Raw genomic sequence first — 14,410 nt, 5'->3', positions numbered from 1 at the left:
ATGTATCTGATATTTTTATTTATTACAAATGTACGAATCCGCGTGAGCTTTGGTAAGTTATTGGTCTCCTACGCAGAAGTCGAGGAATTCGTCCGCTCTCGAACAATTTATCTTAAGTGCTAGTTCCCATCGGATACATGGAAGATGGTGATGGTGCACTTGTGAATGCAAAACACCAGATACGAAAATATCACAATCTCACAATCAGAATTCGAAGTCGCTTGCATGCATAATACGATTTTACTGATGTCATATAGAAGAGAAAGAAAGTTATTGTAAGGGAAATCTTGAGTTTTTACTGTTTGTAAATGCAATTTTGCTTTACTCGCCTTTAAAGGAACATGCATAATCTAAATTCTTTAATTTAGATTATGATCAAGATATATTTATAAAATATTTCCAAATTTTATTACGTGATAACCTTACGTGTTATTTATTTAGTTCTGTCCGGTTTAAAAATTCTTATGGCTTTATTTTTAAGGATCTTTAATGCTCTTTTAGATCTTTTGATCGAAAAATCAAAAATTTAAATTTTTGCATATCTTCACGTTTCAGAGGTTTCCGAACATTTTGGCATACCTCAGAAAAAATAGATGTGTGTATGTGTAGGTGTGGAAACAATTTTTCGTAGACGATTTCGTGCGTACGGAACAACTGATTTGAATGATTCAAAAAGCAATCGATTCCTGTTGATAAGGAGACGTGCTGATTAGTTTTTTGGCAAAAATTGGTCCAAAGAGAAATCAAGTTTTTGATAGTACGGAGCATCTGATTGCAATGATTCAAAAAACCTTCGAATCGTAACTACCACTTCTTTTAATATAAGCTCTCATATTTTGTCTATGAAATGCGAATAATGAAATTTACAGTATTTATAATAATATACTTGAAAACATTCAATATTCTTCAAATATTTCATTGCGGTATGGTAAGTTCCAGCAATTTGCTTTACGGCACGATGCCACCTATGGTCGTTAGAATTTGTAGAAGATTTATATAATATTCATCAAGACTTTATATGAATTTTTATGTAAGGAATATTTTTAATTACTTAGTAAATAAATTAGACTAGTATTAATACACTTCTTAGTAGTATAAATAATAAATCAGTTTAATTTACTTTTACTCTATCTGTCTGAATCTTATTAACAATATTAGGTTCCTTTAAGGATTGGTTGATGGTAATATCATCAACCAATACCATACATCCAAACATAACGAGTTTTTCATAAGCTTTTCAATTTGCAATAACTTATCATCATCGACTATAAACATACTCAATATAATAATAAATTGAAGTATTTTTAATAAAACGACCATAATTTGACTCTGTTTAAATCCATGGGTTTGAAGCGCGGAATCATAACCTTACGTAGTAGCATCATTGGCGAAAGTTCACGGCGAAGACTTCATGTTTGACGATCGTTTTATGGACGAAAAGCTTGAAATTGCTTCTCTAGAAAATTAACTTATTTTGTGCAGACAGACAGCCAGTTCAATTTGTTGCTAGATGCTAGAAATACAAAACAGGACGGAGAAAAGATGACGAGGTTCAGTAGACAATATCTCAGTCGCCGGCTAATGGTCGAATTTTTAATATCATCATATTATAAATTAGACTTATTAACTTCCCGTGGAGTAAGGTATAGTAATGTTGTAGTTGTACTAATTTTTGCATAATCTCACGTTTTAGAGTCTGAACATTTTGGCACACCTCAGAAAAAATGGATGTGTGTGTGTTTTGTGTGTCCGCAATTTTTCGTCTACGTTTTCGGGCGCACTGATCAACCGATTTGAATGGTTCAAAAAACATTCAATTCCTATTGATAGGGAGACGTGCTGATTAGTTTTTGGCGAAAGCAGGTCCAGCGTTACAGAGATACAGAGCACAAAGAGTGCAGAAAATAGAAATCGAGTTTTTGAGAAAACGGAGTATCCGATTTGAATGATTCAAAAAACATTTGTAATGATTGGGAGAAGTGGTGATTAGTTTTTGGCAAAGGCAGGTCTAGTCATTTCGAAGATACAGAGCTAAATGTACAAAAAATGGCAGTTTTTGAGTAAAATAATCATCCGATTAGAATGATTCAAAAAACTTTCTCCTGTGTTGACAAAATAATTGCTTTGGAAAAAAATTTCATTTCAGTTTTATTTTAATTTTTTTTTTTTTTTTGAATATCGAAAATAATTTGATTTTAATTTTAATTCTGTCTGAAGTTCTAAAGCTCACTTATATACTTTGAATAAATAATTTTAACTTTGTAATACAGTTTATATAATTATTATAAATATTAGATAATGTTACAGTATTTATAACAATCTATTTGAAAACATTTATTATTCCTCGAACATTTTGTTACGGTACGGGAAGTTCCAGCAATTTGCCTTAAGGCACGATGACATACACCACTTGTTTTTTATACCGTGATTTGATAATTGTTCAAAGTATTTGGTTAATATAACTAAAATAATCCAGAAATATATGGTAAAAGCCTTATCTATGGGTAAAAGGCTATGCTTTTATCTCTTTTATTATCTGCTCAACTTGTAGAATGTCTAAAACGTGACAAAGATGATATGGGTCAAAAGGAACAGTCTCATGCTAATTCTTCTACAATATTCATAAATATAAATACGGTAAAGTGAGGAACTTTACGAAGATAAGATAGTGGATGATGCAAGTTTTGTATTTGTAAGGAATACTGTTGTCTGACTAGTCTGAGGGATAACGACACTAGTCAAACACTTCCTAAATATGTGATTTGGATGAGGATTATTAAGTGTAATTTAGTAAAAATATTTAAGAGCAATTGGTACTTTTATATGTTATATGAGTTGTCTGTTTTAAACATTGCTTATATTTTAGGTAACGGCGCCATCAGAAGAAATTTATAGATCGTCTATTGCTCTAACTAATTTAGATAGTTTTTTTTTTTATATTTGAACCCTATTAAAGGACAACCTTACGGCCAATTGTGATATTGCAGATATTTTCCAAAGGCCTTTTTATTATTATTGTTAGAAATATAGCACGTTCTGTATTTTCAAGTAAAAATAGAAGTCATTACTTGATATCAAGCTATCCGAAGCGGCAACCGAGACTGGCGATGAAAATTCTAGAACTCTTACTACGAAGCCACGGGAAGGCCTCCGTAAAAAATTTAATAATATAATTTTTACAGAACTTTCATACGTTTTATAAACTGTTTCTAAAATCGTTTTTACCTATCGATTGTAACTATTTTAGATAGATTTTCATTTATTTTTGAGCCCTATTAGAAGATAAACCCACAGCTTTCTAATTGTGGTATTGCAGATATCACCCAAAAAACCTTTTACACTTAAAAAATAGTGCCGTCTGTATTTTCAAGAAAAACCGGAATTATTACTTGATATCAGGCTATCCGAGGCGAAAATATGATTCTTTCAGAACTTTTATATATTCTATAAGCTGTTTTGAAAATTGCTTATTTTTTTAAGTAACAAATCTATAGAAAGCTATCTAATATTGTTTGTAACTATTTTAGATAAATTTTTATTTATTTCTGAACCCTGTTGAAAACAAACTCACGGCTGTATAATTGTGATATTCCAGATGTACCCCATAGGGTTTTTTACATTTGGAAATATATAGCTGCCTATATTTTCAAGTGAAAACTCAAATCATTACTTGATATCAGGTTATCCGAGCCGGAAATCAATACTGGAAATTCCAGAGCGATGGAAATTCCATAGCTCTCACTACGAAGCCACGGAAAGCCCACCGTGAAAAATTCAATTATATAATTTTTAAGAACCTCTATGTGTTTTATAAGCTGTTTCTAAAATTGCTTATTTTTTAAGTAACAGCGCTGTAGAAGGTTATCTATCGATTGTAACTAGTTCAGATAGATTTTTATTTATTTCTGAACTCTATTAGAAGACAAACCCATGGCTTTCTAATTGTGATATTGCAGATATTTTCCAAAGAACCTTTTACACTTAAAAATATGGTGCCGTATGTCTTTTCACATAGTAGTAGTTTCAAGTAAAAACCGAAATTATTACTTGATATCAGGCTATCCGAGGCGAAAATATGATTCTTTCAGAACTTTTATATGTTCTATAAGCTGTTTTGAAAATTGCTTATTTTTTAAGCAACAAAGCTATAGAAGGCTATCTAATATTGATTGTAACTATTTCAGATAGAATTTTTTTTTTATTTTTGAACCTATTATTATATTCTATAAGCTGTTTTGATAATCGCTTATTTTTTTAGTAACAAAGCTGTAGAATTCTATCTATCGATACTAACTACTTCTGATAGATTTTTATTTGTTTCTGAACCCTATTAGAAGACAAACCCACCGCTCCCATTGCATTGTGATTTTGCAGATATATCCCGAAGGGCCTTTTATACTTAGAAATATTGCATACTACATTTTCAAGCAAAAACCGAAGTCACTACTTGATATCAGGCTATCCGAGCCGGAAATCAAAACTAGCGATGGAAATTCCAGAGCTCTTACTACGAAGCCACGGAAAGCCTCCTTAAAAAATTAAATTATTTGATTTTTTTTATTATGATAAAAAATAATTTACATCTTTGTTATGCCTCTCGGTCTATTAACTATCCTTAATAGCGATTTAACGCACTCTTGTTTGAATTTCCGTGTTCGTGCTGAATAAATCTTACCGGGAAGAATAAATATGTAGAAATGTATGTAATAAATACATACTATAATTTATGTAATATTACCAGTTCACTGTACGTGCAATCGTATAAATATTGCTTGAAATTGCTTACTAATATCCCAAGACTAAAATCTTATTGCAATTCCATGATAGCAGGCAATAAATTAATGTTAGTATAGACGTAAAATTATCTTAGTGGCAACTCATTTAATTCACAGGAAAATTGAAGAAATAATAACTTTAGAAGATGCTATCTCAGAGTTGATAGTAATAAAATAAATTAATTTATGATGATCTAATTATGATAACTTATATACGATCTTATATATTTATATATATATGTATATATATATATATATATATATATATATATATATTATATATATATATATATATAATTTAATAGATTGATATTCAAAATTTCCTAATTGTAAAATATTTTTAGCGTTTTTCCACTATATAATTTAATATCTTTTGTAATGTTAATCATTTCTTGCAATTTTATTCAGATATAAAATAAGGATTCGAAGTTGACAAAGAAAAAACAATTTAAGTTCATTTGTTTTAATTATATGAACTGCCATCAGTGAAGTCATTATATCAGTGAATTCTGCTACAAAGAGTACATTTTTATAAAAGTAAATTTAAAGACATTATTTAAAACGTAAATTTATTTATTTGATTTAACCAATTTTATTTCTTAAAATAACTCCATTTTAAACCTAATAAATTAGTAGTTCATACGAGATAATTATTTAACTTTCAATATAAAACGGCACTCGTAGTTTTCATTTTAAAAATTATGGAATGAATTTATATGGTCTTACTTCGACCTTACAACTTATTTAAAATAAATAATTTTATAATATACATATTTTTCTGCAATTTACTTTTTATTCTAAGTTCATCTTTTTATTAAGCATGCAAATTTTCCGTATGTTTTTAACTTCCCGTAGGGCAAGTTATAGTAATCGCAAAAAAATCGAAAATGAAAATTTTTATATATCTTTACGTTTCAGAGGTTTCTGAACATTTTGGCATACCTTAGAAAAAATGGATGTATGTGTGTGTGTGTGTGTGTGTGTGTGTGTGTGTATGTGTGTGTGTATGTGTGTGTGTATGTATGTATGTGTGTGTATGTATGTGCGGATACAAATTTTCGTCGACGATTTCGGGAACACGGATCAACCGATTTGAATAATTCAAAAACATTCGATCCGTATTGATAAGGAGACGTGCTGATTAGTTTTGGCAAAGGCAGGTCAGACCGTTCCGAAGATACGGGGCAAAAAGTTCCGAAAACGGTAACTCAGTTTTTAAGAGAACGGAGCGTCCGATTTTAATAATTCAAAAAATATTTTATTTGTATTGACAAGATGAAGAATCGATACAACTTTCATGAAGGTAGGTCCAGCGGTTTCGGAGATATAGAGGAAAAAGTAAAAAAATGAGCCATTTGGCGGTCAAAATGATCATTAGACATATGCACATCAAATTATCAGACATTTTATAGAGATTTTAACAATAAGTATACATTTTGTTAACATTCCTATCGGTTCCGTACCAATGCTTATGCGTTAGACAGCGACGCGGCGCTTACGCGCTTTATATTTTGTCCCTATGTAGTTAAAGCAGTACGATTGCTTTGAAAAAAAAGTTCAGATCTTCCACAATATGTCAAAATAAAGAAAAAAAAATTTTTTTCAAAAAAAAACAAATTTTTTAAAAAAAAAATTTTTTTTTAAATTTTTTTTTTTTCAAAAAAAAATAATTTTTTGTACAATTTATAGTTTCTCAAAAATCTTATTTTTTCAAAGTAATTTTTTTTCAAAAATGTTAATCGTTTTAAAAAAAAATAATAATTTTTGGTACGGGAAGTTCCAGCAATTTGCCTTAAGGCACGATGCCCTAATTGCCTTAAGACAGAATTCCACTTACAGCTAGTTGTATAATTAATATGAATATGTTTTTCTAGATTATTTTTCCAGATATTTTATCAAATACGGCTGTAAAGGCTAATTTTGTCGTCACTCAAATTCTGGTAAAAACTGTTGTTCGAAGAAATAGCAATTTATTTTTATCATGGGTTGTACGAACGTAACATTTTTTTCAATTTTTGTTTTTTATTTTAATTTTCTTAATGCGTAATGAAAAACTACATACAACTCTAAATTTTTATTATTTTATAATAGTCATTTTAGTAGTCCAATCATTTTTTATTTAGCTCGGTAATCGATCAATTAACTATTATAGCCTTTTTTGTGAATGTTTTTAATTGAAATTCGATCAAGATTTTTCTGAGCTTACAAAAAGCTTAAATTTATCCTCTCTATTCGCTGCAACATTTTAAAAACAATTCTTAGATATTGGCAACGAAATGATTACTACCTCCGATAAAATTAACTGATTTGCAGGCTTGTCCTTCAGTACAAATAATGAGGGACTGCTGACAATATATATTTCTCTTTTCGCTTGCAAATTCCGGAATTTATATGTATTTGGCATCCGAGTAAAAGGGTTAACTTGAAAAAAATAGTAGTAACACTTAGCGGCGTATTTACTAGAAATGAAATCAAGAATTTTTTTTGAAAATATAGATCTGATTATGATACAGAGTTTGCAATTACTTCTATTTAATTACTAAATAGTACTTCCATTTGGATTAATTGCATTCAGAAGTAAATAAAAACTGACCTGAGTTAGTAAGAGCAAATTATTGGATTATATTATTTAAAATAATATTTTTAGAATAACATTATTCACAACAGTTTATAAGATGCTACTTGCTCTGATTGCTGTTCAACAAAAATAATAATATATTACATAAAATTTATGCAACTTATTATAATGGTTGATAAACGTACTATGATCTATGCAGTATACTATATAATATTATACATAATACTGTTACAGTATACTATAAGCTGTTTTTGTGTATGACTTATGACCTAAGGTATTGATATGAGAAGCAACCCATCGGTTCATCCTTCTCCTATGTGTGGGGTTTTATATTAACTCTTATCTCTAATAGTGTACATATATTATTATCAAACGATTTTTTTATTCATCTCGAATATCTCGTTTCAGCACTCCGACATATGACTACGCTCCAAACTTGGACAAACAGTGGATTTTGCAACACACGAAACCGATGCTTCCAGTTCACAAACGATTCACAGATCTTCTGATGACCAAACGGCTGCAAACCCTTCAAAGTGTGGACGTGGCAGTAGATCGAATATGTCAGGTATAATATAACAAATATCTTTGATGAACTGATATCTTCATGTAATAGTTGTAAATTTTCGAATGAGAAGTCAATATTAGTAAGGTGACCATATTTCTTTAAGTCTAAACCAAGAGGGCAACTTTTAGTTATACAAATCCCTGGATCCCAGGAGGGAAGAGGCTTAATGCTAAATAATTTAAATATAATTTCAAAATAATAAATATTATTTAATGATAAAGTAAAAACGTTTTTTAATGAATCAATATATTTTAATCACAATTGCAAAATTTTAGTAAGAATTTTATTATTTGATTACAAATTATACTCTTCTTTTATCTATGATGTTATATTATAGCTTATATTTTTCAATCTGTTTTTTTTTTTCGATTGAGTCTTGTATGAAGTTTTGTTTAATTTGCTTCATAATTAACTTGAAAATTAGTACTTGTTGCTTTGTTGTCATAATTTTTGTTCATTTTCTTTGAAATTTAAAATAAAAGTTTGAATTTATTATTGTACTAAGGCTATTTCCACCTGCCTTTCGAATTTTGTACAATGATAAAGGGTCCGCCATATAACTTTTTTATTGGTAGCAATTTAGATTTTTTTGACAGCCATTTAAAAGTTAGACAGCCATTTCAATGAAATTATTTTCGATTATTAACCAGAAGGATTGCACTTTCAAATAGAAAAGATTTAGATTGAGAAAATATTCAGTAGTTTATATATAGCATTTTCAAACAAAAAAAAGTTATCTGTCGGACCCTATATTTGATAGATAGTTATAATTTTTAACTCAATTGATTGTTATACTTTTTGAAAACCCGAGACAATCCGAGACAAATGATCTAAATCCGGGACAAATATTGCTTTTATTTAGAAAAACCCGGGTCATAAGGTGGAAATCCGGGACTGTCCCGCACAAACCGGGAGTTATGGTCACCTTAACATTAGTGTTAATTTATTAATTTTGTTTTTTCGGCGTTTCTAGTCATTTTGAACAGTTTGACTCGAAAGTGCAGGAACATGTTCCACATTTATGTTGCAGTGGCATCAAAAATATTTTTTGGTTTTTAATTTTTTTTACTCGATTTTTTTTATTATGAACTTATCAAGTATTTTACCTTATTATAAACCTGATAAAATGCTTAATTTTTGGTAGAACTTTCTAACACACTTTAGAACAATTTTTTTAAGGAGAGCAGCCTCTGAAAGTCGATCAATTTTGAAAATTTGAAATCCAAGCTCAACAAAATGTCTCAACCATTACAATTTTAAAGTTTAAATAAACAAAAATAACAGAAATTAACCACAATGACCGAAAAATGGTCTGAGTTTGACTAAAGCTCTGGGTTGCACTTGAAAGCTCATAATATTCAAATTATGTGAGGTTTTTTTTCACGATGGCTATGACCAATACTATCACCTATTTTACTTAACGTTGAGTTCCAACACACCTTATATATTTAAATATTTCTTATTAAACTTGAATTTTGATAGATATTAAAATCACATGTTAAATTATTTATTGAAATATTGGTAACCAGCATCCGGAACCCACAGATTTTTATTTTGACCAACCAGTTTTACATTTGATTATTTATTGAAACAACATTTATCTATGTCTTAACATTAATTTATAAGCTGATGATTAAAGTATTTAACACCGCTTGTTTTATAGTTCATAAATCGGCACTCCATAACTTCTTTTAGATTTATGGATATATGCTACTCACACAAGGGCCAACAGTATAATAATTTCTCTTGGTTTATGCATTTTACTAATGAATAACAAATGAGATCAATAAAAATTCAAAAATTAATATTATGCAGTAAAAATAAATTGACTGCGGCATTTCTTTGTGTAAAAGATCAGAATAGAAAACTTATGTATTCTGGAGCCTATAGTTTATATAGCAATTTCGATGTTATTTTAAGCGCACATTTATGTAAAAAATTGTTTATAATTATTCATTGACCTCTTTATCAGATTATTATTTGCAAACTTATTATTTTTAATTTTAATGTAAAAAATCTCGGGAAATAATGTTTAACTTTATTAATAAATGCAATAACGATTTCTATGTAAACATTAAACTGTAACTAAACATTTCCAACCTTATATTTGACTATTTATAAATATTTATCCTGAATCATACTTTAATGAAATTAATTCTAGTGATCGTTGCTTATGAAAAATATTTCCAAGAAATAATCGTCGGATGCACCTTTTTGAACACTTAAAAATTTCAATCAAGAAAAACATCATTATAGTTATCATGTTTGCTTTTTAACCAATCTTAATTGTTGATGAAAATTGTATATATATACGAGGTCTGTTCAAAAAGTACCCGGAATTTACGTTTTTTCAAAAAAATATTTATTTATTCGTCTACATTAATGTGGTCCCCTTCAAAGTAGTCCCCCCCAGATATAATACACTTATGCCAGCGTTTTTTCCAATTTTCGAAGCACCCTTGATATTCACTTTTTGATATGTCCTTGAGCACTCTCAGCGATTTTCTTCAATCGAGGAAAACCGCCGTCCTTTCATGGGTCTCTTCAACTTTGGGAATAGGAAAAAGTCACACGGAGCCATATCTGGTGAATTTTTGCACTTTGCAACACTTTATTTCATTTTTTACGCAAAATTTAATACAAATTCTTTGACTTTTCAATTCTTCCATTGTAAAAATCGCCGAGCTCAGAAAAACACGTCGAACCTTAGCGACTACCACAGACAAAGTAAACAGTGAATATAGCTGAAAATTTCATCATACTTTAGGGGCATGTATACCAACACAATAAAAAAAAATTTTGACAATCAGACACTCCAGACCCGCGAAATTTAATTATTAGTAATTCCGGGTACTTTTTGAACACACCTCGTATATATAAATAAGGATATAGCAGAAGTAGAGAAATTGGTATTTGAATTGTATATATACACATTTTTATTACATTTATTTATGTAACGCTCATGGCAATGATACAATATGAAATATATCTTTCAGTTTGCAAAGTATAAATCAGAGATAAAAAAATGAGGGAAAAAAATCTAGATACCAATTAATACTAGAAATATACAGCACATTAAACTACAAATTACTATTTGTAACTGATAAGTTTAAAGATAATTTTCCTTAGCTATACTTCTAATCATGTTTATTGTCCGAATATACATTTTGCTACTATTTTTTTGCACTTTTTGCTCCGTATCTCCGAAACTGCTGCCTTCGCCAAAAACTAATCAACGCGTCTCTTCATCAATACAAATCGAATGTTTTTTTGAATCATTCAAATCGGTTGATCCGTGTTCCCTAAATCGTGGATAAAAATTTGTATCCTGCTCACACACACATTTATTTTTTCTAAGGTATGAAAAATTGTTCAGAAGATATTATAACGTAGAGATGAGCAACAATTACTATAATTTAAATTTACGCTATTGGAAGATAAAATAGCGTTTTATTATAGCACAAATAGCATAGATTTATTATTACGCAAACGCTTAATCTTTCCGTCTTCTTGCTATTAGTTCCACGATAATTATAACGACGTTAATAAATGTGTTTCATCAACATTTCCAGGAACTCCGGGCTTTGGGAGAACTGGACAACACATACATCGTGTACACTTCCGACCACGGCTATCACTTAGGCCAGTTCGGGTTGATCAAAGGAAAGAAGTTCCCGTTCGAATTCGATGTTCGAGTTCCATTCTTGATCCGGGGGCCTGGCGTCGAACCCGGAACCGCGTAAGTACATTTAGCTCAATTGCATAAAATTGCTTTTCTCTACAATATAAACAATATTTGATTATTTATGGGGGTATTCTAGTGTAGAGGCATGATTTTCAGGTCATTTTTAAATCATCGCAAAAAACATGCAATCATTTTTTTACTATTTTATAATTTATTCATTAACTTTACAAGTGTACAAAAAAAAAATAAAATAAAATAAAGTTAATAATTTCTAAAATTATTAGTGGTTGAAGTGAGAAGTCTCGAAAAGTTGACAAACATTTGAACTATTTGCATACAAACTTCTAATGCTAAGTTTCAGATTATTTACTAAAAATGCAATATTTATTTAGGCATTACAAAATATTTTTTGATAATTCAAAAATTTCGTATCGGATAACGCTTTGATAAATACCAAATTTATTAAATATTATTATGCCTTTTCATCAATTTAAAAAATTTGATGAATTCAAGAAACCGTGATCTATTATTTGTTCACGATAAAAAAAAATATATCAAAAAAATGTTATTAGAACGAAGATATGTCTCATATGGTTCTGATTATTTACACTTTATTTTATAACATTAATTTAGATATGTAGTAATACCTATAACTATTTATTATGGATAAAATGCTTAATCGATCTTAACAGGAACTTTCAAATATAATTTTGAATAATTTCTATAAAGTCTGCTTTAAATTCTTGAGAGCTACTAATTTACACGTACTTTATATGTTTTTACTATGATTATTAAAATTTACACCAAATTCTTTGTCTAATTTTAGTAATGCTAGAATTGAATTTCTCAAACTAAAACTTTAACTAGAAAACGTGAAAACGTATATAAATTTGTCATGAGGCATTAACTATTTATTCTTAGATGAAAAAATGCATAAAAATCAATAGTAAACTAATTATTTTTAAAGAATTTGAGCATAGTAGCGACAGACATAGTAGAGAAACGTGTATAGTTCACATCGACGTTTCTGTAAAATTAATTTTACATATGCCAACTGCTCAATATGCATAAATATATTAGATGCATAATACTCGTATATTCATCATCGGTAAAAGCAATTAAATTTTCGAATTCCTAGTCGTACACAGACACATAATCTTAATTGATCATGTCAATAACTCAATAAAATATATTATGAAACAGAAAAAATAGTACATAGTAGCAAATATTCTGAAATTAATTGATTGCACTACAAAATTTAATGAAAGTACTTTCTGTTATGTTTATCGAGAAAAGTAATAATAAAATAGTCTGAGTAATATTTATTTATATATTCAATCGTATTTTTTATTATAGTTAAGTGCATATTTTCATATATTGAATGCATAGAATTTTATCAAATGCTTAGAAAATGCAGGAACGTATAATTAAATGATTAATAGCTTAAACGCGTCTTAATAAAACAATAATGGTCTTGAAGATGTATTTAATGCAAACGATTGTTTAGTTAATATATATGTTTTTATTGTTTTTATAATGACAATCAATAATAAAATTGTTACGTGTATGATTGCACTAAATTTAATCTAATGTTTAGAGAATGTAGTAGTGAAGACTGGGTATGATGGGGCCACTTTTTTTATTTAGCAGTTAACTGAAAGAAAAATGAATTAATTGGTAATTTGAACATTTGTCTACATAGGAATACTGAAATACTATTCTTAAATACGAGTCATAAAATCAAATCATACAAGTAAAGGGCGAGTGTCCTTTTTCTTTTGTTTTTTGATTTAGTTAAGTTAGATATTTTATTTATCGGAAGAATAAAGATAAAACATCTTTACCCTAGAAGAACAAGTAGTATATATCACAACCGTACACTGCAAATGTTGTTGTGTGAATCAAAACACAAAAACGTATTAAAAACCATAAAAAAGCGCGACATCATACACATAAGGGTGTGGTATTGCATAAAGGATGTTGTTTAATACGGCGATCGTTTAAATTATCGCTCCAGGCGTGTAGAGATACATCCATACGGCGTGTAAACAGTTACGTCAAGTGCGTCAAGTCGAATTCTAACCCCACTTTTTGAGGATTTGTTGATGACAGATGCTTAAGTGCGGAATTTGTGAATGTTATTATCAATTAAAATAGAGCGTATTAAATAATAATTTATTTGTAATAAACAATTTGGTTCAGCTTTTAATGAATACATGAGTATGGAATCTTCGAAGAAATTTATAGAATGTTGTATTGAAATGAAAAAGTGAAATGGTAAGTATCAGTTTTAGAATTTATTAATGAACTGAATTATTCAATATTTTTATTGTAAAATTAATTACAGATGGATGAAATGATTCCATTGAAATTGCTTCTGAGAACTGTGACTTGAAAATTTAATTTCTCTTCAGATGCAAAGGTTCTTAGTTTTGAGGTTAGTTTGAGGTTGAAAATGTAATTCTCAATTTGTACGATGTGTCTTAATTAATTTATCATTATATTTTCAGATATGAGGAAAATAGATCAAACAATCAAATTAAAATGAAAGATTTACAGAAATTCATTAAATACATTAAAGGCAGGAATGTATCACAAGTAGAAAATTTATTCAGAATTACTGAGTGATCGAAGGCCCTAACTGGAAAATAGGTTCAACGAATAATTGGTATAACGAATATTGGTATAATAAATAAATTTTCTTCACTCGAACATAGTGAAATGACAATATTTTTTTAGTGTTGTACTATATTTTATTTTATTTCATTTTAGGTGTTTTAGAGGTTTTGGATTCAAAAAGTTTA

The 14,410-nt window shown here is 28.9% G+C and overlaps 1 protein-coding gene and 1 long non-coding RNA gene across 2 annotated transcripts in view; both read left to right on the top strand.

The window, feature by feature from the left end:
* Positions 1–11,664, top strand: part of LOC113371000 (extracellular sulfatase SULF-1 homolog) — a 101,036-nt gene extending 89,372 nt beyond the window's left edge. The window contains exons 6-7 of the mRNA XM_026611657.1: positions 7,762–7,921; positions 11,494–11,664. Coding sequence (XP_026467442.1) covers positions 7,762–7,921; positions 11,494–11,664 — 331 coding nt within the window. The remainder of the gene's footprint in view (positions 1–7,761; positions 7,922–11,493) is intronic.
* Positions 11,665–13,645: 1,981 nt separating this feature from the next.
* LOC113369777 lies at positions 13,646–14,193 on the top strand. The gene is made up of 3 exons (XR_003366545.1): positions 13,646–13,883; positions 13,954–14,043; positions 14,117–14,193. It is a non-coding gene; the product is annotated as an uncharacterized LOC113369777 (long non-coding RNA).
* The last annotated feature ends 217 nt before the right edge of the window (positions 14,194–14,410 follow it).

The sequence above is a fragment of the Ctenocephalides felis genome, unplaced genomic scaffold (genome assembly GCF_003426905.1).
Source record: "Ctenocephalides felis isolate EL2017-DRISC unplaced genomic scaffold, ASM342690v1 CF-g0.4_SCAFFOLD_01492, whole genome shotgun sequence".
In the NCBI taxonomy this organism is placed as follows: Eukaryota; Metazoa; Arthropoda; class Insecta; order Siphonaptera; family Pulicidae; genus Ctenocephalides; species Ctenocephalides felis.
Note: the sequence above shows the minus strand (reverse complement) of the source record. Positions and strands in the feature narration are given on the sequence as shown.